Source organism: Aquila chrysaetos, chromosome 6 (assembly GCF_900496995.4).
Source record: "Aquila chrysaetos chrysaetos chromosome 6, bAquChr1.4, whole genome shotgun sequence".
Classification (NCBI taxonomy): Eukaryota; Metazoa; Chordata; class Aves; order Accipitriformes; family Accipitridae; genus Aquila; species Aquila chrysaetos.
In genome coordinates, this window is record NC_044009.1 from 23,825,617 (window position 1) to 23,847,214 (window position 21,598).

At 38.1% G+C, this 21,598-nt stretch overlaps 1 protein-coding gene across 12 annotated transcripts in view; it reads left to right on the top strand.

Moving 5' to 3' along the window:
• Positions 1-21,598, top strand: part of CARF (calcium responsive transcription factor) — a 41,070-nt gene that overhangs the window by 10,177 nt on the left and 9,295 nt on the right. For 10 of the 12 annotated variants that reach the window (XM_030017007.1, XM_030017009.2, XM_030017010.2 and 7 more), the window contains 11 exons: positions 765-894; positions 2,515-2,599; positions 6,304-6,493; positions 8,852-8,972; positions 9,898-10,041; positions 10,483-10,716; positions 11,114-11,276; positions 12,264-12,339; positions 16,194-16,324; positions 17,333-17,699; positions 20,046-20,740. In XM_030017007.1, the coding sequence (XP_029872867.1) occupies positions 765-894; positions 2,515-2,599; positions 6,304-6,493; positions 8,852-8,972; positions 9,898-10,041; positions 10,483-10,716; positions 11,114-11,276; positions 12,264-12,339; positions 16,194-16,324; positions 17,333-17,699; positions 20,046-20,164 (1,760 nt within the window). In that variant the 3' untranslated portion in view covers positions 20,165-20,740. Of the gene's footprint in view, positions 1-764; positions 895-2,514; positions 2,600-6,303; positions 6,494-8,851; positions 8,973-9,897; positions 10,042-10,482; positions 10,717-11,113; positions 11,277-12,263; positions 12,340-16,193; positions 16,325-17,332; positions 17,700-20,045; positions 20,741-21,598 lie in introns of those variants that run through there. The other 2 variants (XM_030017013.2, XM_030017018.1) reach the window with 2 other exon arrangements.

Genomic DNA, 21,598 nt, shown 5'->3' on the forward strand with positions numbered 1-21,598 from the left:
CTTTGAGCTTTGAGCCAGAGTGGTGGTACTCTGAAATGCATACTTTTGAATGTTCTGGAACAAGTTTTCTAGTGGAGTGATTTCTGTACTGAGTCAATAGCTTATCACTTTCTCAGGATGGGGGAAAGAGGCATCTAAAGAGAGCTCCCTTTTCTTTATGTTGAGACCAAAGTATCAAATGTCTGCTTTCACAGTTTTCCGTTATGTTTTTGTTAACTATACACACAGGTTTCAATCTAACAGTATTGTTTTGGCTTATGGATTGCTCCCTGTTATCAAGAAAGGCTAAAACATTTGTTCTAACAGCATGTCAGATTCAATTACAAGAGGCCTTTTTTTCTTGTTTAGGTGTTCTTTTCTAAGTACAAAGCAATATCATAATCTCCTTTTTTCTTAGTTGAGAAGCAACCAGTGTGTGATTTGCAGCTGAACAAAATAGTTGTGCAATCCTATATGGATTTGTGAAAATGTAAAGCAGAGTAATTTACAAGTTGTTCTTATTATTTGCTTTGTTGTGGAAGGATTCATTAGCAGTAGCATGATTACTAAAGTCCTTGAGTACAACCAACCTTATCAAGTGTATCTTCATGTGTATGCCTAGAGTTTGAGTATTGATCACAACTATTAAACTACTTTATCATCTAGAAATCTTATTTCATATGTCAAAATGCTTGCTTTTCCAACACACAAAGTTTAATCGTAGCTTGTCATTTCCCCATTCTGAGTTCATTTATTAACCAGAAGGCTGCTTTATTTTTGCAAAGATGTTTCAGAAGAGAAGTGTGGTGATGGGAACTTGCAGACTGTGGCGGTGGCTGCTATAGCAGACAGTGCAAGCAGTTACATTCTACATCCACAGGCATCTCTCACCGTATCAAAAAAAACAACCACCAGGTAGGTCAGGAGTTAAAAGGATGAGCAATCACTTTGATCCACTGTTAGTGCTGCCTTTTTTTCCTGCAGTTTGTTTTTGCAATGGTTATCACAAAATTAGTATAGAATGGAGGTTATGAACCCTTAGTATTACTGAATGATGTCTAGCTAACTGTGTTTGCAGGCAGCTTTTTTATGTGCTAGAGCAGTGGAAAAAGCAATTGAAGTACCTGTATTCCAGAAATAGTTGGATATATTCTGTCCAGAACAATAGGTGGGCATTTAAAGTAACAGTGCAAATTACTGAAATCACTCCAACTAGACACTAATACTGCCATCCAAGAGTTGAAAGTGGTCCAGTGAAGGAACTGCAGGGAAAGTTGAAGTTTGAGTGAGCAGAGTTTCTTGTATGAGTATATTAAAACCTATATAAACTATCCTCCTGCAAGAAGAGTTAATTGTAGAGATAGAGATTTCAATAGTCAGCATTAAGAGGAAGAGCCTAATCTTTGTTCTCTGGATAACTTCTTCAGCTTCCTTTGATAAAATATGAGAAAGTAGCTGCTAACGGTGTGTTTCGGTGGAACATGTAGACAGGCAGATTGGTTATCAAAATTTCTAAAGTTAAAATAGTTGTTATGTTTTTCTTCTCTTGATGTCCACTTGATTCTGTCCCCATGCTAAGTGATGTGTACTATTTTAATTCCTGAATACTCTGAAATTCTTTTTTGCCTAAAAAAACCCCGAAACCAAATCATAGAATCATAGAATCATTTAGGTTGGAACAGACCTTTAACATCATCGAGTCCAACCATCAGCCATGCCCACTAAACCAATCAAACAAAACAACAACAAAAAAACTCCCCAAAAAATCTAAAGACAATGTTTGGTCTGTGGACTGCAGGCGGCTTTGCATTGGTTTATGCTCTTTTGAAATCAAGATGTGGAAGAGATTAATCTCACTACAGCACAAATTATATATATTCAAGAAACATTTAAAATGAAGAGAAACAGTTTGTGAATGGATTTTGTGGACACAGTCTGTACCTGTTAGAAAAATAATCCTGGAAAGGAGACATATTTGTATGGACAGGAGGTGATGCACTTGAGTTTTGGAATAATAAACATTGAGTAAGCACTGTTTCTGCCCCAGGGTTTAGGGAATGGAGAAACTAGATACTTATATAAAATAGCTATTGGAGCTGGTTTTCAGTAATTTAAAATATACTAAAATGTGCAGCATTTAAGAAGTGTTTGATATCGGTTTTAATCTTCAGCATTCTACCATCAGTCTGTATAAGAAAATTATCAAGATAATCAACCTATTTCACCATGTTTTGTCTATTGCTGTCAAGCAACAATACTGAGAATGCTGAATGCTCAGAGGACTTCTTGAATGTAGAAAACAGTGGGTTTTTTAAATACTTATATTTACTGTGAATTATTTCAACAATGAAATAGAATATGGGGAAAATGAACCCCAGATTTTTAAAGCAAGTTGATACAATATCTATAGTTTGATCATATGCTGTAGGGTTATACATAATGCACTGGTCTGATATGTTACCTGTAGTTTAGACTAAATTGTTGCTTTCTTGGATGTCTGTATAGACTTCTGCTATATTTTTTTTTATTTTTCAGGGTAGTGGAAGATCCCTTTCCTGTCCCTCTCCAGCCATTGCCACCAAATACGCCTGCATGGGCACGCCGTCTCAGGAACTGTGAGGTGCGCTGCAAAGAATTCTGACTTGATGTTTTATCATCTAGATCTAAGATATTGATCCTATTCCATGAAAGGAATAATTCATAGTTGTAGAAGTTGTGTTCAGGCTTCCTGGTATTATGAAATAGTACTGGTACAAACTGGTACTACTAGCACATTTAAACACATAAAATGCTATGGAATCCCTTCCTTTTTTGGGAATGCTAGCATAACTGACCATCAACAGCTCCTGAAGCAAAAAATGTGCTTCTGAAATCTCAATGCCATACAGCGCTGGGAAAGCCATTGTGCACCATGTTACAGTTCACTCTTGAACTACAGTGCAAGCTCTGTTGTCTTCTGCTGAGCAAACTGGTTTTTGTTGCCCTTAGTGATCCATTAATTAAAGAAGAAAATTGCTTTTGTATGGTCTAAGTCTGCAGCTGTTCATATTAGTTCATATTGTCACATAGAAATCAAAATCCCTGTAACTTGCCAGCATCAAGTCTGGGACTTAGAGTACCTTAATGTCAATGTTTTACTAAGGATTTCTATTTTAGATACTCTCACAGAATTATTTTTTTTAAATTTTTTTTTTGTACCAGCATGGTTACCTGTGCTTGTTTTCTCTTTTGTTGAAAAGTGCTCTGACTTTATTCCCTGTGATGGCTTTTGACCTAAATAGAACTCTCTCTTTATTTGCATATTGTTAGATGTCTGCAGAACTGTCCTGATGACTGGGATGATATCAACAGCTAGAATGCATCAGAAATCACTTAAAAGGAAGGGAGGGGAGATGGGAAGAGTCTTGAGAAATCACCTATCCCTTCCTCCTGCTACCAGACTCTTCTGATAGATGTTTATTTTGGTTTCTCTTAATACTTTTTTAAAGGAAAACTCATACCCTCTCTAGCTGGTTCACCTCTTCAGATATCCCTACCATTTGAGGTTTTTCCTATTGGCTTGGCCACTGATAACTGGAAATTGCAGTTGCAGGGACTTAGAAATTGAATTTCTTTCTGTATCCACTTAGAAATAACTTTTAAATTAACTTAATATATTAATCTATTCCTCTTTTTATATGCCTTTTATTTCATTTAAACAGTACTGTCCACTATTATATCCACTTAAATGTTAAGAGGTGAGAAAATCAATAACATGAATTCTTCCATGGTGGAGATACCATTTTCACAGAATGAGTCACTTAATTCAGTTGGCCAGTGAGTTGTTAAAGTCCAATAAGATCTATAACCCTTATTACTGTGTTTTTAGCACTGTGGCACATATTTTCCTGTCCTAACATCGAGGTAGCTTACCTGAATCATTTATTTTTGGTTTCATTTTATAGGAGGACTTGTATTATGATCTGCTTCATCTATCTGAGTCTATTATGAGCAATTTCACCTGCTGCGTTTAAAATTCACAGCAGCAGCATTTATAGAAGAGTTCTTATTTTTAAAGAAAAGGAAATCAAAATGTTGTCTGTTTGAATGTGTTCTGAGGATGTAGAACATCTGCCTCTGCTGTTCAGCAGAACTAGTGCCCCTATGCATTAATCCTCCCTGTTCCTTTAAAAAAAAAAAAAGTTATTTTGTTGCTGTTCTGCCTGCGGAGTCAGCCCATCCAAGGAGGAATAATTCAAATTCTCTTCCTCCTTGTGTGTTATCAGCAGTGTTACTTTGCTGAGTTTGTCGGTTACGCAGTGTAAATCCATTGGAGACTGCTAGGATGCGTGTGCCTTTTCATGGGCACAGACTAGAGACAATGGGATTTTGAGGTGTCATTTATCTTTCAGGTGTGATTGTCTTGCAGAATGTTTTGTTACTAGTCACAGGATTGAAAGGTCCAACTGGAATTTGGAGATCTAGTAGAGGTGCAGATAATTATATCAACTCACAATTCCAGTCTTTCAGTTACTTGCCAGAATAGAAACAAATGTAAACAGCGTTGAAGTCTGTGAATTTCACAGAAGATGCCAGCAGATGAAGCCATGGTATGGCCCGGGTACATGCTGCCAATTGTGTATCCTAGGGAGCTGGCCAGGACTGAACTCCGAAGGGCAATGACTCCTTTGGCAATTAGTACGGCAGGCAAATGCAGAGCAATATAAGCTGCAGCTGTCCAAAATTAGCACTAAGCTCTGTGTTTAGTGTTGATTCCCTGACTGCCTTGAAATGTTCAGCTTACACTTGCTGTGCGTAGACGGTGTAATGCCTCTGGTATCCTGCTGCTCTTAGTTCACTCAAGGAAAACTGCAGTCTTGATGTGTGTACTTCAGTGTAAGCTTTTATGTACCCTTGCTGAGATAAGGCCAGCAGGGAGAAAAAGAATGCCCCTTTTTTTGGCTTGTAGCTTGGCTGGAGTTAAAGGGTTGGTGAGTATTCGATTACTTTGAGGTAATTAAATTGTTAATAAAAAGTGGATTTAAAAAAGAAATGGTTATTTTCTACAACCTACTTAGTTTTCAGTGGTCTGATCAGGATGCACTTCCAGCATGTATCAGCATAGTGAAATACAGTGTAATTAAAAACTGCATTAATTAATCAACTGTACAAAGCTAAGTTCATTTGTTTGTGTGGAGCAGATGGTTTCACTTGTCCATTTGTTCCTACTTGGGAAGCTCCTAGAAAGCAGGGATTCTATGTGCTGTATGATTTTCTTCTCCTCCTCCCCTCCCACCAATTTTGGGAAAATGATCCATCTTGCGCAGAAGTAAAGCCAGAATAGGAGACAGTGCCGTAACTGTTACTGCTACTTTTCTGGCACAACAGTTTTATCAGTCTTCTCATCTCCCTAGAGTAAGGCCAATGACCTATTTATAGTGACAGGTATAAGATATGGAAAGAAAAATGCTGGTCACGCAGTATTCACTGTGTGGAGTGGTACTGTAATCCCTCTTGCGAAAGGGGGCATCCCAGGTTTCTGTAAAGAAGGTACTTCTGGTACTTCTCAGGCTGCCTTGCTTCTCCTAGATTTTTCAGATCAAGTTTTGGACAGAAATGTTATTTATAATTTCTGGCTAAACAATTGCCAACTCTCTTCCCCACCACAGCTGTTTGAGCGCAGCCTATGCAGATTTTCTTAACTGCTGGAGCAGTGGGCTTGCAGTGCAGTGAGCTGCTGTAGTGTAAGCAACTGGTGTCTCAGAACGACTCATGCAGCCTGTGCATACATAACCCTGTGCTTTTGGGCTTGCGCTAGCACCAGCACCCTGCTGGCCCAGTTCATTCACAAGGTGTTCATTTGTTCTTTGTTGACTTTAGGTCTTGCTAACCACAGACTCAGTGCAGCATGTGTGTGTTGAAGTAGATGCATAGACAGTTTTTAGTGCCTCAGAGATTCTCTGTGGGAGTCAAGTGAAAATGTTTGCCTAAGACGAATTTGTGTAGGAGGTGACTGCAACTGGTGTGCTGGCAGAAACAACAGGAGTGAAGTTGTCCTATGGAAATCAGAGTTGGCAGTAACTCTAATCTTTTCAGGGGTTCTTGGTTTACTTCGGGTCTTGGAGGGCTGACAAACTCCTGACCTCAGTGTGGACTGTTCTGGTGTTAGATCTTATGGTAAATCTATTTGTGAGGATACTAGTATGGGGAAAAAAAACATGAAACACCAAAAATCTGGGCCTGTGTCCTCACCTGCCAGAGTCCCTGACTGCTTTTGTTTTCTTGTGTAATGTTCAGCAGTCAGCTGGGTGAATAATCCTATTATTTCACCTCCTTTCCATGCAGAAAATTGGGGACTCGTACCGCGGCTATTGTGTGAGCGAGACAGAATTAGAGAGCGTTCTAACGCTACACAAGCAGCAAACACAAAGTGTGTGGGGGACGCGCCAGTCTCCAAGCCCAGCCAAACCTGCCACACGGTTGATGTGGAAATCTCAGTATGTCCCATATGATGGGATCCCCTTTGTCAATGCAGGTAACTAACTTTTATTTTAATAACTACTTTCAAAATTTCAACATCAGTTGCGAACTGGCCATGAAGAAGGATCTTTATGGTGTTCCTTAGTGTTGGTAAAGTCAAGGCACAAACATAAAAAAAGAAGAGCTTGGGCACCTCCATGACACAGTCTAAAGGAGCTTGTTTCCCTGAAACCACGGGCTTATGTTTTGTTGTGATTATTTCCTTTTGTCCTTTAGAAATGAATTATTAAGTACCATTTGATGGGGTTTCTTGTGATGAGATCTTTAGGTGGAGATCCCATCTGCTCCATCAGGATGTGAAAGTTCTTGTAAGGGTAAGAGCTTGTTTGAGTATTCTTGCCTAACTTGGAGATCCTTTGAAGAGTTTGTTCCGCAGGAGCCAATAAACTCTTTCAGTGGCACCCTTTAAAAAAACTAATTAAATTTAAAAAACAAAATAAACTGCAACATATGTCAACAGGCAGATTTCTGGTTTTTAAAATGAGTGTGCAGACTTCACAGGTTGGTAATTTAGCTCATGCTATGCATATGTGAGATTACTAAAGAGTTAATTCAGATATGAAATGAACAGGTTTTAATTGTTACATAGAGATCATGAATGACTGGAATGTAGGTTATGTGCTTGTTTTTTTCTTTTTTCTTTTTTTTTTTCCTGAAAGTAACTGAAAAAGTGAAATGTTAGCACCAGTTTTAAAGCTTCAGCCATAAACTGTGAGGCATAAGAAAACTAAGAACGAAGCCAAAACAATTTACACTTTTATTTTTTCCTCAAAATGTATGAGACATCTTTAGCTCCCTCTAAGATTTGCCTGATAAATTAGTTGCCACACAGTATGATATTTAGAGCAAAAACACACATAAATTTTTTTTTCTTTAAAATGTTGTAGACTAATAGAGACTCACATTATTAAATTGTAATATTTTTTGCTTTGCTCAGACCTCCAAACAGGCATTGGGTATATTTTTAACATGTTGCCTTTCCAATACATTTAGGTTTAGTTTATAACTCCTCTATGAAGAGCATTCATTAAAATCCTTTACACCTGTAGAGCAGAGGCTGTAAATATGATTTACTGAACTGCAGTTTAAATCCCAGATTACTGAATTCTGAACCGTGCAGGACAAAAGTGGTATTCTTGAGGAATTCGTCCCTTCTGCATAAGTGTAACCAATCTGTAATACCTTCCCTGCTGTGCTTCAGCTGTGGGGAAATATAGAGAAGCTGGCTAGCTTCCTGTAGTGTAAAACATGCACTAATCATCAAAATCTTGTTTGTTATTTTTAATAAGAATTTTGGATAGTTGATACTTTCATAAAACAAGGGCCCCATCAAATTGCTTTTGAGATTCATATTAGCAAGGACTAGTTTAAAGCTGTTGAATTCTTTTCAATCCTAGAACTTGAATTTTGTTCTTAAAAAAGAGACAAGATATCTGTTTGTTATACATAGTTCTCTTTTAAATTTCCTATTTCTTTATTTGCATTGATTTAAAAAAAATATTTTTTTTTTTAATGTCACACTCTAAGGCAATAAATCATTGGGTATCTTATGGAAACACATTATGTTGCTGTTGTCGTTCTTAAAAAGGTTTTGGTTATATCACTTGTCATATAGGCAGCTCCTTGCCTGCATATTGGAGTATATAAATTATAAATAAAAAATAACTAAACGTGACGTGGAAGAAATTGGGAAGAATTTCTTGACCACTTTAGTGCTATGCCCATTACCCCTTTTGTTAGAGGTCTGACTAGAAGTCGTCACTTACTTCAAGTTAAGAGCTAAGCAGTATTTCTTTAAGCCTGTCTGGTTTTGTGTGGGTATGCCACACTGAAACAGTGTTATTTAGCAGATAAGGTAGGCCAGACTTGCAAGTAAGAATTTATGGGACAGCATGGTCTGAAGTATTGACTTGAGAGAGGAGGCTGGAAATAGCTGCTGACCTTTGATTTCAGATGTGGATTTTCTCAGTTATTTTGGGGATTCTGCTTCTCTTATGTTTATTACCAGCATTGTGCTCCTTTGGTCACTTGCAAGGCTGCTTATCTTGTAAAGCATTGGTGTTCACCAGGGCAGAATCCAGTATTTTTCCTTCATATAAGTTGCAGGTGTGTTGTGAGGTATAATAAGTTTGGGAAGTGCTTTGAAAATGCTCTGTATTCCTTACATGCTGTGAGAGAAGCATTTGCACTGTATTTGAATGCTTGCTACACTTACGTGTTCTGCCTTCTGAAGAGTTTGATGGTAAACAGAAATAACTCTTTTGGAACTCTCATCTTTTCTGTAGTTACTGTTTTACTGTAATACCTTCAGTGGTTGCTTGAATAAATAGAGTGCATTACTTTCCATTCCCAGGAAGCAGAGCCATTGTAATGGAGTGCCAATATGGACCAAGGAGGAAAGGGTTCCAGCCCAAAAAAGCTGGTGAGCAGGAAAGCATCTCTGGCCATCTGTACAAAGCCACTTGTCCAGCAAGGTAAGAATTGTCTATAAAGCTGGAAGAGCTACTCAGCGTCCTAAGAAGGCGTTCTTTCTGTGAGTCTTGACAGAGCACTCTTTGGGGGGGGGGTGGTAGCTGATATGCACTATAGCTCTTAGCTTCATCTCCTTGTTAACTTGAGGTTGATACTCATTTAGAGAGAAGGAGGAAATGCTGTCCTGTTAAACTGAGTAAGGCTGAGATTTGATAGGTTGCCTGGATGCAAAGTAGCAGTACATCAGGATGTGGAGTACAAGTGGGAATCATTCTCTACCTGAGCATTAGTTATTGTGGTGTCCTGTAGTGACCATTTTTGGTCCTAAAACTTTATAATCTTATTTGTTGTTTTTCCTTCAGGCTTTTAATTGCACTCATCTCAGCCAATCATCCTAATTTAGTAGATGTTCTATTTGCTGAAGGAGTTACAGTTTTTCCTGTTCACTGGGGACTTTCTCCTTGTCCAACACTAATGGGTTTTTTTCCTTGTCCTTGAGCATTCTCCTGGGTGCTTGTTCAGTTTTTATTGAGCTAAGAGTGTGTTTACCTGGACAGTTGCAGCTAGGTGTGTATGTGCTCACTTCTGGCTTCAAGCTGGGTGAACTACAGCCTGTTCAGAAATGGTGTTGTGTTTTTACTATACTGAGGGACAGAGGGTTTTTGTTGAGGTGCAAAATGACTCTGGCTGAGTGGCTTCCAGATCGGAACAGAAGCGTGTCTGTCTGCATCCATCTCTGTTGATGTATCCTTAACAATTCTACAGTTCTCTTAGAGGCTTTTCACCCCCTGCAGCACTCTGCTTGAACTTTTTCTATACTAATATCTGATATGAAGTAGGTGGGGGTTTTGCCTTTGCTCCCTGAGGGCAAAGTATACTGAAGGAGAATTTTTTTTTTTATCCCTCCCTCCCTCGCCCTCTTGGCAGGATCTATATTAAAAAGGTTCAAAAGTTTCCAGAATACAGGGTTCCTACTGACCCTAAAATTGACAAGAAAATCATAAGAATGGAGCAGGAGAAAGCATTCAACATGCTGAAGAAGAACTTGATAGATGCTGGCGGTGTCCTCAGGTGAAACTTCCACTTTTTTCTTTATCATGACAAATGAAGCAAAAAAGAGCAATAATTTTCTTGGTTTGATTTATTTTTTACTTAGTCACTTTATTAAGGCTCTTGCTTAATATCAATAGTAAAAAATCCCACAATGTCAATAAGACTTATGTGGCTCTGGAGTATTAATTTGGTAAACGTGTTAAGCACCAAGCTGTGGAACTTCAGCAGATGTTTTCATGCAGGAAATAGATAGAAATAGTTTTACTTGGGGGTTTGAGCTCGTTTATTTTGCGTTGAAAGGTGTGAGAGGGCCCTGAGCTCTGAAAGGCAGTATCTTCCATCTCAGGGGCTGTAAAAACTTAAGTCAGTCTAACCAGGTTGTTTGTGATTGTCAGTCTGTCCCCCCATTTTTTGCCTTTGCTTGAGAATTGTGTGCAGAAACTCTTTCCTTCTTGCCAGGTGGTATGTACAGTTACCCACTCAGCAAGCCCACCAATATCATGAAATGGAAACTTCCTGCCTCCCTTCTTCACCCTCCCATTTGTCTGTGTCTTCTCCTGAGGAGGAGGAGGAAGTTGTTAGAGATGAGAACTGTACTCTGCCTTCCCGACTTCATCCTCAAGTGGCAGACAAGATCCGAGAACTGGTGTCTCAGGGAATAGAGCAGGTCTATGCAGTGAGGAAGCAACTAAGGTACACAACTGTCTGACATGCTCTCAGTCTGTAGTGCTGTATCACTTCTGCATTTGATTAATTTGGTTTGCAACTAAATGGCAGTGCTGATGCGTTACTGAATATATTTCCCATATGTCATGAGAATCTGTTTTTCCCAGCTTTTGTCTCCTCTTTCCATTTTATTATAGGTAGCCACTAAGAGCTGCTGTCTTCCTAACGTTAGTTGAATAAATGGGGATTTTTAATTCAAAACTCTGTAGAAGATGCACAAAGAACTGGGTCAGAAGATCATCTAGCTTGCTCTTGTCTTGTCATTGCAACAAGGGGAGGGAGAAGGTAGCAGTGTCTATAACAGAGAGAGATAGCACAATATATTTTAAATACACACATTTTAATGTCCTTTAACATGTGACAGAAAGTATGTGGAAAGAGAATTATTCAAGCCTGATGAAGTGCCAGAAAGACATAACCTGTCCTTCTTCCCCACTGTGAATGACATCAAGAACCACATTCATGAAGTGCAGAAATCCCTGAGGAATGGCGAGATGGTGTATAATTCAGAAAGTATCCCAGCAATGGTACGTTGGCCTTTGTGTTTCTTTTTGATTTTTGGAATTAAATACTGGAAATCTTATTTTAAATTTTTACCACTTAGCTGTATTTCATCCAAAATGCTCTATGACTTTATATTTCCAGCAGCAATATTTTCAGTGGCATCTCTGGCTGAGCAAGATTGGATTAAATGTGACTAAAACCTTCTGACCTTATTTGGTATTTATCTCATCAGCATTCGATTGCTATTAGTTGGTTGAAAAACTACAATACTAACACTTCATGATGACTGCATTAACTGAAAGCCATGTGGTGTAGAAAAACTGGCATGCATCAGAAAATTTTATTCATGGCTTTGTCATTGTCTGTGTTTTGGAGAGGTTACTACTACTTTCCTGTATCTGAAAAATGGCAATGAAGTATGTCTTGGGCACAGTCTAAATTAGGCCTTGCACAACATTTTGAATGTGTAAATATTAATAAATGCACTTTATAGCAAGTGAAGTAAGCATGAAGTAGGTACTTCAGAATGCTCGGTAACTCTTACGTGTTGTTCCTTAATTTTCTTCCACCTATTGAGTAATAAGGGATACACAGTGATCCTAGTTTTCCCAGTTACAAGGCTGACTGCTGAAGAATTGCTGATTTAAAATCAGCTTTGACAAACTCTACTGTTAAATCATGCTGTCATGAGTCTTTTCCCTCTCCCTACACTGCTCTTGGCCCAGGTGAGTGAGTGATACTTGTTAGTTAGCCAAATGGTTTGACTATTTTCTATTTTAAAGTCTTTGAATTGTCATGAGCAGACTTTAGCCTTCCTGATATAGTGCATGTTAAAAAATCTTTTACAGTAATTTTTTTTTTTTTTTTTGGTAAACCAAGAGCTCCCAAAATGCATGGTTGTAAGAAAGTGTTGTTTTAGACAGTTTTCCTATGGGTCCTGTATTGAGCCTATGTTTCTGTAATAGATAAACTTGCACCCTTTCTGAGAACTGAGATCTTTTTCCTTTCAGCTGCAGTGGACCACAGACAGTGGGAATGTTCTCACAGAGACAGTGACTGTCACATTTGCCTCACCACCTTCAGATGGTAGGACTGCATTAATAACTTAGCTGTCTCCAAATGTGATTTGTTTTATTAGCTATGTCACAGAAGTTCAGTTTCCTTCCAGAGAGGTTGCTGTCATGTTCTGTCACTCAGCTGAACTTAAGGATTATTTTGGTGTGTCTAATTTGGCATACTTTTTTTTTTAACTATTTGACTGCATGTGTGGAAAAATACGTGTAGTCATGATGGGGTTGAAAGAAGTATGAAAATTATAAATTTGGCTTTTATTTAGCATCCTCAAGCGACTGAAGATTTTAATGGGATGGTTATGTGGAAAGAACATCTTGTCTTAGATGAAGGTGCATAATAACACCTGTGTAGAGAGAATTAAATTCCTACTGAACAGCTGTATCTGTCAGGGCACACAACAGCCAGGAGCCAACTGGGTACTTAAGTTCCTTGATGGTTTGTGCTTCACACATGCTTAAACATCTTGCTAAAAAGGACTTGAATGCATATTGGGTTTCCTGCTTCTCACAAAGTCATTGGCTTGATGAGTTCCAGTGCTAGGTTGAGGCCCTGAACAAGGAACGCTGCATTTCTGTTGCCAGAATTGAGAGCACTGTTTTCCATTTTTCCTTAATGCTTAGAATAGAAATAGAAACACAGGTGTTTAGTGGCAGCAGAGCTGTGAGATGTTTTTTCAGTTCTTTATGTGGTGTAACCTCTTTATTAATGTGTGAAGCTAAAGTAGCATCTCTTCCCAGCGACTGCTGAGCCACCTAACAAAGTGTTAAACTTCCTCCTACTCTGCTGCAAAACGAGAGTGTATATAGTGTAGATTTCTACAGAAACTTGATTTTATGTGTTCATGGTCAAAGGTTTGGTTTTTTTGAAGCCACTGGTTACACTACTTTTCCTTTGTTGAAAGTGGGTTCCTACTACTATTACTTCGACTTCAAAACATGTACTAAACCAAAATACGGGTGTTTGTAACTAGGTCTACTTGCTACCCTCATAGTTAGGATTACACATAGGCTGAGATGCTCTGCTAGAACATGGTAACTGATAATAAATTTAAAATGAGAGATGATTGTGCCCTTTTCCCCAGGTTTCAAGGATATTTTGTCTACTGTGACACCAAAAGAACTTTTCTGTGTGTTTGTGGATCCTTTCCCCATCCCTTGTTTAATAGGTTTGTTATGAAACTCATCAGAAAAGTTGTTGGCTTTTAGCAGGGATATGATTGCAGCAAGGTGGAAGAGCCTAACTGTTTGCATACATTAAGATAATGCTGCAGACTTCTTAGATGTTTTTAATCTCAGTGGTACTGCCAGCTTGTTTTCCCATTTAACTGGAACATGGTGGTGGGTACTTGTTGTTCCAGACAGCTGATAGAGAAGTCTACAGGGACCAAAGGGGCACTGCCACAGTTGTCATGTTTAAAGACTTACTCATGTCAACAGTTATCCTCCACTGTGGTTCTTGCCTGAAGAAGTCCTGATGTGTTTGGGTTTCTTTCCCCTTTGGCCCCTGTCACTTCATGACCTATTTCTTATCTTTGTTGTAGCAGGAAATATAAACCCCCAGAGGTTTGGCTCACTGTGTGATTTCTCCTAAATGACTTGGTGAACCTAATTTACGTGGAGCTGTTCCATGCACACCAGTGCATTTACAGTTAAAAAGGCCAATGTTGGGCTTTGTTTTGTTTGGGATTTTTTTAAACTCTTATTTTAGCTGTTGCTGCAATGGATCAATTTGAACAGAAAAGCATCATGTATGCTTGGTGCTCTTAGGGCAAGAATTTCAGTCTTGACAACTGTCAGAGGACAACAGGTAAATTTTTAGGCTCAGTTTGAATTAGTGTCCCTCTTTTTTAAGGAAGTCTTGTTTTTTAGGAAAAAAAGGAATTTGCAATATGAGCAGACTTACTGTGCTTAAACTTGCATGTCTATGTTAATATTTCTATTACTGCGCTTTTATGGAGAGACACAGAATAGTTGTGCCTTCAACAGCTGTGATAGAGCTCAGCAGGGATGACTTTTGGTATGAACTGTCTGAATGCTGAAGAAGGTTCAGGAAGACCAATTATTGTTTTCTTTGTCTTTCACGGATAATTTTCTAAGGCAGTGTAGCCTATCAAATGTGTAAACAACTATCCAGTGACATACTGAATTTTAAAGGAAGCTAGAGAATTGGATTTGTTTAGTTTTCTGCATATGTGCACCAATTCAGTGAACATAAGCAGATACTCTAATTCCAGCATATCTTGTCTTCCTTTATATATGTGGGTATGTGTTTGTACACATTACAAACACATGTTTATAATTATAATACAAGTCTAAGCAAAAAAAGAAGCCTGACTGAAAAAATCGGCTCTCATTAATTTATGTGAAGTGGTAGCAAGGGAAAACACTGACTTTTCAAACTTCTGTGTGTATACGTTTTTTTTTCATTTCAACTTGTGCTGAATGGGGACAAATTTACATTTAAGAAACCAAACAATAACAGAACTAAACCTAGCTGTTTGTTTTCTTGTTGCGCAGAACTCCATATCTCTACGTGATACAGCTTTCTCTGTTCTCTCCTCGGTGTAAGAATCACTGTAACTATCAAACTTAAGTGTGCTCCCTTTTACATCTTCTATGAAGTATAATGACAAGTGAGATAAAGTACCTGGGTGTATATATATATTTGGGGCTTTTTAACTTCTGGCATTCATACTGAATGCCCATGCAGTCTAAGGAGTGGTTAGATTAGGAGTTGAACTATTAGCTTTATTCCTAGGCATGTTGGTGTAGAATACAGCCTAAGGAAAGAACTACCATCTCTTCCTACATGTGAATATTCACATATGCATATGGAATCTCTGTATAGTGTTAAAAAGAGCCTAAATATTTGAAGTAGTTGTGTTCAAGAAGATTTATAGAATGTATTTTATGGTCAGTTACAATAAAGAGTTAGAGTTTGCATATCGGTATATGTGTTGAAAAATGTATCTCCACTCACTTAGATTGCTGGAAACTTTTGTATGATTTCCTGTTAGAAAACTGTTTGCAATTGGCCATTCTCAGTTTTTTTCCATTCACCAGGCTAATCTACATGCACAGGGCAAGGTCTTCTTTTACGGTTATAGCAGTGAAACTGCAAAACAAGAGGCTAAGCAATGTCTGCTTGTGTCTGGATAAATCTTAACCAAAATGTTCTGGGTGGCTCAAACAGGAAATGGAATGATCCCATGGGAATTTTTCTTGCAGAAATTGCTACAAGTGACTCTCAATTTTTACAAGTCTTCAGGAAATGAAGTCCATCATTCTTGCATTAATAAGAATTTTGAGGATATGATGTAATCTGTAGGCTGAAAGGCCTCCAGATAAATGGACTTCTGGTGAGATATTGCATAGAAGTTATCCTAATTCCATGAAGATGTTTGGAAGGGAGTGGTGAGGCTTAGAGGATTTCCTGCGTAGATTTTTGTTTTGGAAGACAGCCCTTTCTTTTGATGGCTGCCTGTTACTGAGCCCTTACTGAGGTGTATGTATTGTCAAATTATTTGATTGCTGCTTTGATAGAAATGTTTCAGCTTTTATGTTATAACTAGAAATTCAAAGTACAGTGTGGGGTGCAATTACTTTGCTCTCCACAATGGATTTATTGGTACTTCTTTTTTCACTCTGAACAGGCACATACAATCTTCCTACAGCATTGTCTCTTTCTCATACCCAGCCTTTTTTCTTTAGCATCCAAGTTCTTCTGCAAAGAGAACAGCATATATGTATATACATGTCTTTTATATGTCTATATGGAGATTGAAGGGGTTTGTTCAGTTCGCAGGGGAGGCTTTTAAACAGGAAGAAGAAATTTGTCATAACTGCTTCCTCTCTGTGGCACTGTAGGGAGCTCAGCAGGGGAGTCAGTTGTCACCAAAGCAGAATCCAACCAGAGCGGGGAGTCCTTACTACCAGAAACAGCTCAGCTGTTGTCTTCACTCTCTTCAATTCAGCCCAAGATATTTGCCCAACTTCAGGTACAGTCAAGTTGTTTACAGAACGTCAAACGTTGTGTGCTGGGAATGCTGAAGGTGAGCAAGTTCCCTCACAGCTAATGACAACACTGGCTAGGTAACGCGGACTTTGAAATAGCTGTCAGCTCTTATGTTGGCCTCTCTTGCATGTCACACAGCATATAGCTGTGGTGCAGGGGATCCCACTACCATCTTCTGACACTTTGAAGTTAGGGTCTTTTGTGAAGGGAAAACTAAGAGGATGAAGGTAGTGCGTTTCTGCCTCAAACCAAGCGTAAATTCATTTTCCACATGGTCCAGTCTTCATAATGAAGATGCTGCAAAACTGAGGGGAGATAATTCAGTCTTATTTATTCCTTTTAAATCCTCCTCCAGCCTCTTAAGAAAATATGTTAAAATCCTAAAACTGCTTCCAGCTCAGATCTGTAAACTTCCAGGTTGAAAGGCTGAAGAGTGGGGATAAGAATGTCATGCTAAAAGAGCTTCTTCTAAAGTTCACCTTGCTTCAAAGCTGGTTCTTTTAGCCTTCTTCCCTAACTACTTATTTGAAAAGCTACCTTCATACTTCCTGAACCCCAATGAAATGCATGATCTCTTCCCTAGAAATACAGTCTGCAGTAAGGTGCTGTTTTACTTGATGTTTCCCTCTCTTTCTCAAGACAGCCTGGCTCCACCTCACTCCCTTTTTTTTTCAAAGCAGTATGCTTAGCTTTTAGTGCCCACCTCTTGTGGAAATGGCCAGTATCAGGAAATGATTTGAAACCGAATATCAATCCAAAATTAGAGCTTTATGGTCATAAGTAGTCTTCTAGATGCTGCTGGATACCATTGTCCTAATTGTTTTCTAATACAACTTTAGCCTAGGGTCACGGGGATTGACTGTTCAAAAGAGATGATGTATAGGAAGTCAGAAGCTATCCAGTTCCAGCATTCCAAAATACATGCCATTAAATGCAAATTCCTCCTGCTGTAAATACTAGTATGTTAGTTCTTCTGCCTTCTCTTTCACAGGGATTACAGCTGCAGTCAACTTTTACCTCCACAAATGGATCAACAGCCCTGATAGCTGTAAATAACCATTCCCCTCCCAGCCCTGCAAGTCTCCTGGATTCCATAGGGAGTGCAATAACCAGCCATTCTCTAGTACTCAGTCAAGGACACAGTCTGCAAGCAGGTGCTGGCCTAACACAGCATAGCACTGCTGCCTCTGCTTTTGGGACTCCGCCTGGCTGTGATCAGAGTTTGGTCACCATGGGCCAGTTGATAGCAGTTGGAGGAGTAGATGACTCCAGAAGCCTAGAAGGAGGAGTTCATCAGATTCTCCTGGGAGATGTACACACTATTCCAGTACAGATTGTGGACAGCCATCCAGCACTTAGTAAGTTGCAGTTTTCCCAATAATATGTAAATAAAGAAAATCTCGTGGATTTTGGTTTTTGTGTGTCTTGAAGAAAGGAGAGAAATGTGTTGATAATGGGGAACTCCAGTGTAGACTTCTTTCAGCTGATTCTAATTAGTTTTTACTGTGAAAACATGTTGAGTGTAAAAAAAAAAAAAAAAACCAAACCCAAAAAACCCCTTTAGTTTTTGCTGTAAAAAGATGACTTCTTAGTTAAACTGCTTATCACTTTCTTTGACCAATTACCAACTTATTTGATGAACACAATATTTTTGCCGAAAATCCTAATATTTAGCTAAAATTATGATCTTCAAAATAATTTTTTTAAAGGAAAAATAAGAATAGAAAATAACCAATACTGAATCTAGTTAGAGCTCTTTGGAAAGAAGTGTGGGGTTTTGGGTGACTTCTTTCTTTGCACCATCCCAGCAGATTTTTGAATTTTTTAATAAACTTTTACTAGGATCCTGTAGTCATCAATATGCTTTAGCAGTGATCAGTTGGAGTTGTACATAATCGCTTGGAATGTCAAACTTCTATTTGAAAATACTTTTAAAAAAAATACACAGTAAACACTATAAATAAATAACGTTCTATCAAAATAGAAGACTCCTTAAAACCATTGTTATCAAATATAGATACAGTCTTTGAATTCTCAGCCATGGAACCTGACTGAGAATGAAAGCTTGCATTCTCAAAGAATGATTTCTAATTCTTGGTGAAGAACACTTATTAGATATGGAGCATATATAGATCATTGTAACATAATCTTTTGACTTTTCAGAGAGTCTGAAATGTTAGCTGTGCAATGCTTTATTATTTCTATATTATCTTTTCTTGTCATCTATGACTTCTAAAAAGATGACTCTTGAGTAGTTTTGCAGGAACATGTAGGTAAAGATGTGCTAGATCATAGCCTACACCTTTGTAATGCCATAGTGATAATTATCTCCATATGTCCTGATGACTTCTGCAGGTCAGCAAAACTTAATTTGTACTAAATTCTGTAATATTCTGAAAATGGAAATATAAGACTACATGAAGAAGTAAAAAGGAAATAAAGGGTACATGAGGAAATATACTGAAATTAATAAGTGTTAAAGTAATATTGGGATATTTTACTGTGGCAGTATGGTCAAATTTAAGGGATTTTCTGCCTGCTGTACTCAAATGTTTGTGTAACTGGTTGTTTTCCCTTTTATAATTGAATTTGACTAATCTTCTAAGAAATTCTGTTTTCATTCAGGGTAAAAGAATTTCAGAGAAGTTATCAAATTTACCTCGTCCATTCAGTTGTTTAACCCATTTGTTCAATCTAGATGTTGATGCCTCTCAAAAATTTTTGTAAGTGATGAGTGTTGTAAGTGAATTTTTAAAGAAGTACTATTAGTTTACACAAAAAGAAATGTAGTCAAATATAAAATTCTATAACTGCAAGGACTAAACTCACTGTTCCTTTGGGATTTCCTTTTTGGTTTTTTTCTGGTCAAGGTCTCAGTCTAGCATCATCAGCCTGAATTTGGAAATTGTGAGAATGAATATTGGTGCCATTCCTAAGTTATGTGGAGGAGTTGCCTATAAAATGCACAGATACTTTTTTTTTTTCAGAGGCAAGTTCTTTGTCTGGAGGAGGACAAAAAACAGTCTAGACTGAAGAGGGAATAATGTTACAGAGCTTATTTGGAGGAAGCGCCATATACTTGAATGTAGCAGTTCAGTCAGTGTGTATTTCAAGATGTTTTTTTCTCCTCTGTGTGTGCATACACTTATGGACATAGGCGCTTGGTTAAAATTATCCTGTACATTCTGGATTTTCTCTTATCCAAGTGCTAACTTAAGAATAAGCTATTTCCTGCAGAAAATATATGTGCAGTCATTGAGAAGTATAAGTGCCTGAAGTGCAAGTCATTCTCTAAATCAACATGCTTTAATTTTTGCAGCAGCAGCACCTCCGTTCCTCCTTTTCCCTGGAAAAAAAAAAAAAAAAGTAAGATGGTAGCTTTATTTTTCCATGGGAAAGAGGAAAGACATCTTCTGTGAGAGTAATTTTGTATCTCCAAACATATTTTTTTTTAGAAGATGTTTTAAATACTCTTACTTGAGGGGGCCCTTACTGCTGTGAATTCATATGAACTTGGAATGCCTTATAGCACAGTAGATGACATAACTGGCTGTCAAACTAAACAGCAGTTAACTTCACAAATGCTTTACCTATTAGCTTGAGTTCCTGAAATATTTTTTCTTTTAAATGCATACAGTTATTGGGGCTGAAGCGTTACCAGTGTAATGTGAACTTCAATGTTTGATTTTTGTTTTCTTTTTAAGCTGAAGAAAATACAGAGGGCATTACCTGTGTGAGCCAAGTTAAACAAGAGCCAAGAGAAAAAGCATTGTCTATGGAGCCAGATAAAATCAGAGACTGCCATAGTTCCTCACCTATTTAAATCTGTGAAGCCTAGAAGGATTTTTCAAATCGGAGAACTCTAAACGTCTTGGAAGGGAAGGCAGGTGCTCCCAAAGTAATGCCATTCTTTTTAAGTCGTATTGTGACATTCAGATTAGGCATATTTTACACTAGTTCTGATGGCCAGCTGTTTTGATTTATGACTGATGTGGCTCGCTGCCAATTCCAGGTCATTCAGTTGCCCTGTGGAACACCACCTTTCTCTTCTGTTTCAAGTTTTGAGTAATTTGGATGCTATCCAAATGGCCCATTTTGGTCAACATTTCTGAAGGTCTTCCACAGTTTAATTCCTTAGCTTTAAAATGTGGATCATGTGCTGGGTTTGCTTTTCTCCTTGAAACCCTCGACTGTTACGGCACTACAGAGACCATAGAATCTGCCAGCTCCAAGACCACAGAATCCAACAGCAAAGTGTATCAATACAGCAATGGTTTTGTGACAAAACGAAGGTCCAAGATGCTAAATTTCAAAGTGATGAAGGATGTGGATGCTTAAGAAAATGCAACTTTGACCTGATCATAATGTTAATGGTGTGAAGATCAAGGAGAGGAGAAAGGTGAGGTTGGCAGGTGAAGTAAGATTGTATGATGAGGAAAAGTGTGTGAATTGTAATGGTGAATGTTTTCAACTTTGACATCTTTAAACTTACGTTCTGGCTTTATAATGAGGTTCATTGCTGCATACACCCTTTGCAGTGGTACTGTATTAGCAGTTGGTCATAACAACTAAATGCAGGAGGCTTGTCTCACGGAAAATGATTGATGCTGCCTTTTCAGTTTTTCTACCTTTTGCTTTATGCACTTACGCTATCAGCTCAGATAAATATGATATAACCTGCTGCTGCTCATGATGTAGGGCTTATGGATGCATCACTAACAAAGAGAGGCCCAAGAAAACAAAGCAAGTAATACAAATCCAAGCAGTATGTGCAAGTGTGCTGTCCCTATAATATTCAGAAAACAAACTCATCTTTTTCAATGGTGGCAGCTTCTAGGACTGAAGTGGTCTGTATTACTTAAAATAATTACCAGGAATCTTTAAAAAACAGAATATGATAAATATCTTTTAGCAATATTTAAGCCAAAGCCATAATAAGTGTCAAGCACTGAGTTGCATAATCTGACAGACATGTTTCTTCAAGAAAAAGAGATACACCTACAGATAACTTGGAATCTGTTTAAAGCAGTAAATTAAATGAAATTGATGCCAACATAGATATCAAGTTAAACAATAACATTGTTTGGTTCAGATGTTGAATTCTTAGAGCAACATTCAGAGTATTTTGCATACAGCAATATCAGTAGTTCTGTTATTAGTTCCTACTAAGTGGTTGAGAACTTCATCATAAAATTAGGTATTTTTTTCTGCATGCTGTACAAGAATGCAATCTGAGGACTTTCTCTTTTTCAGACTT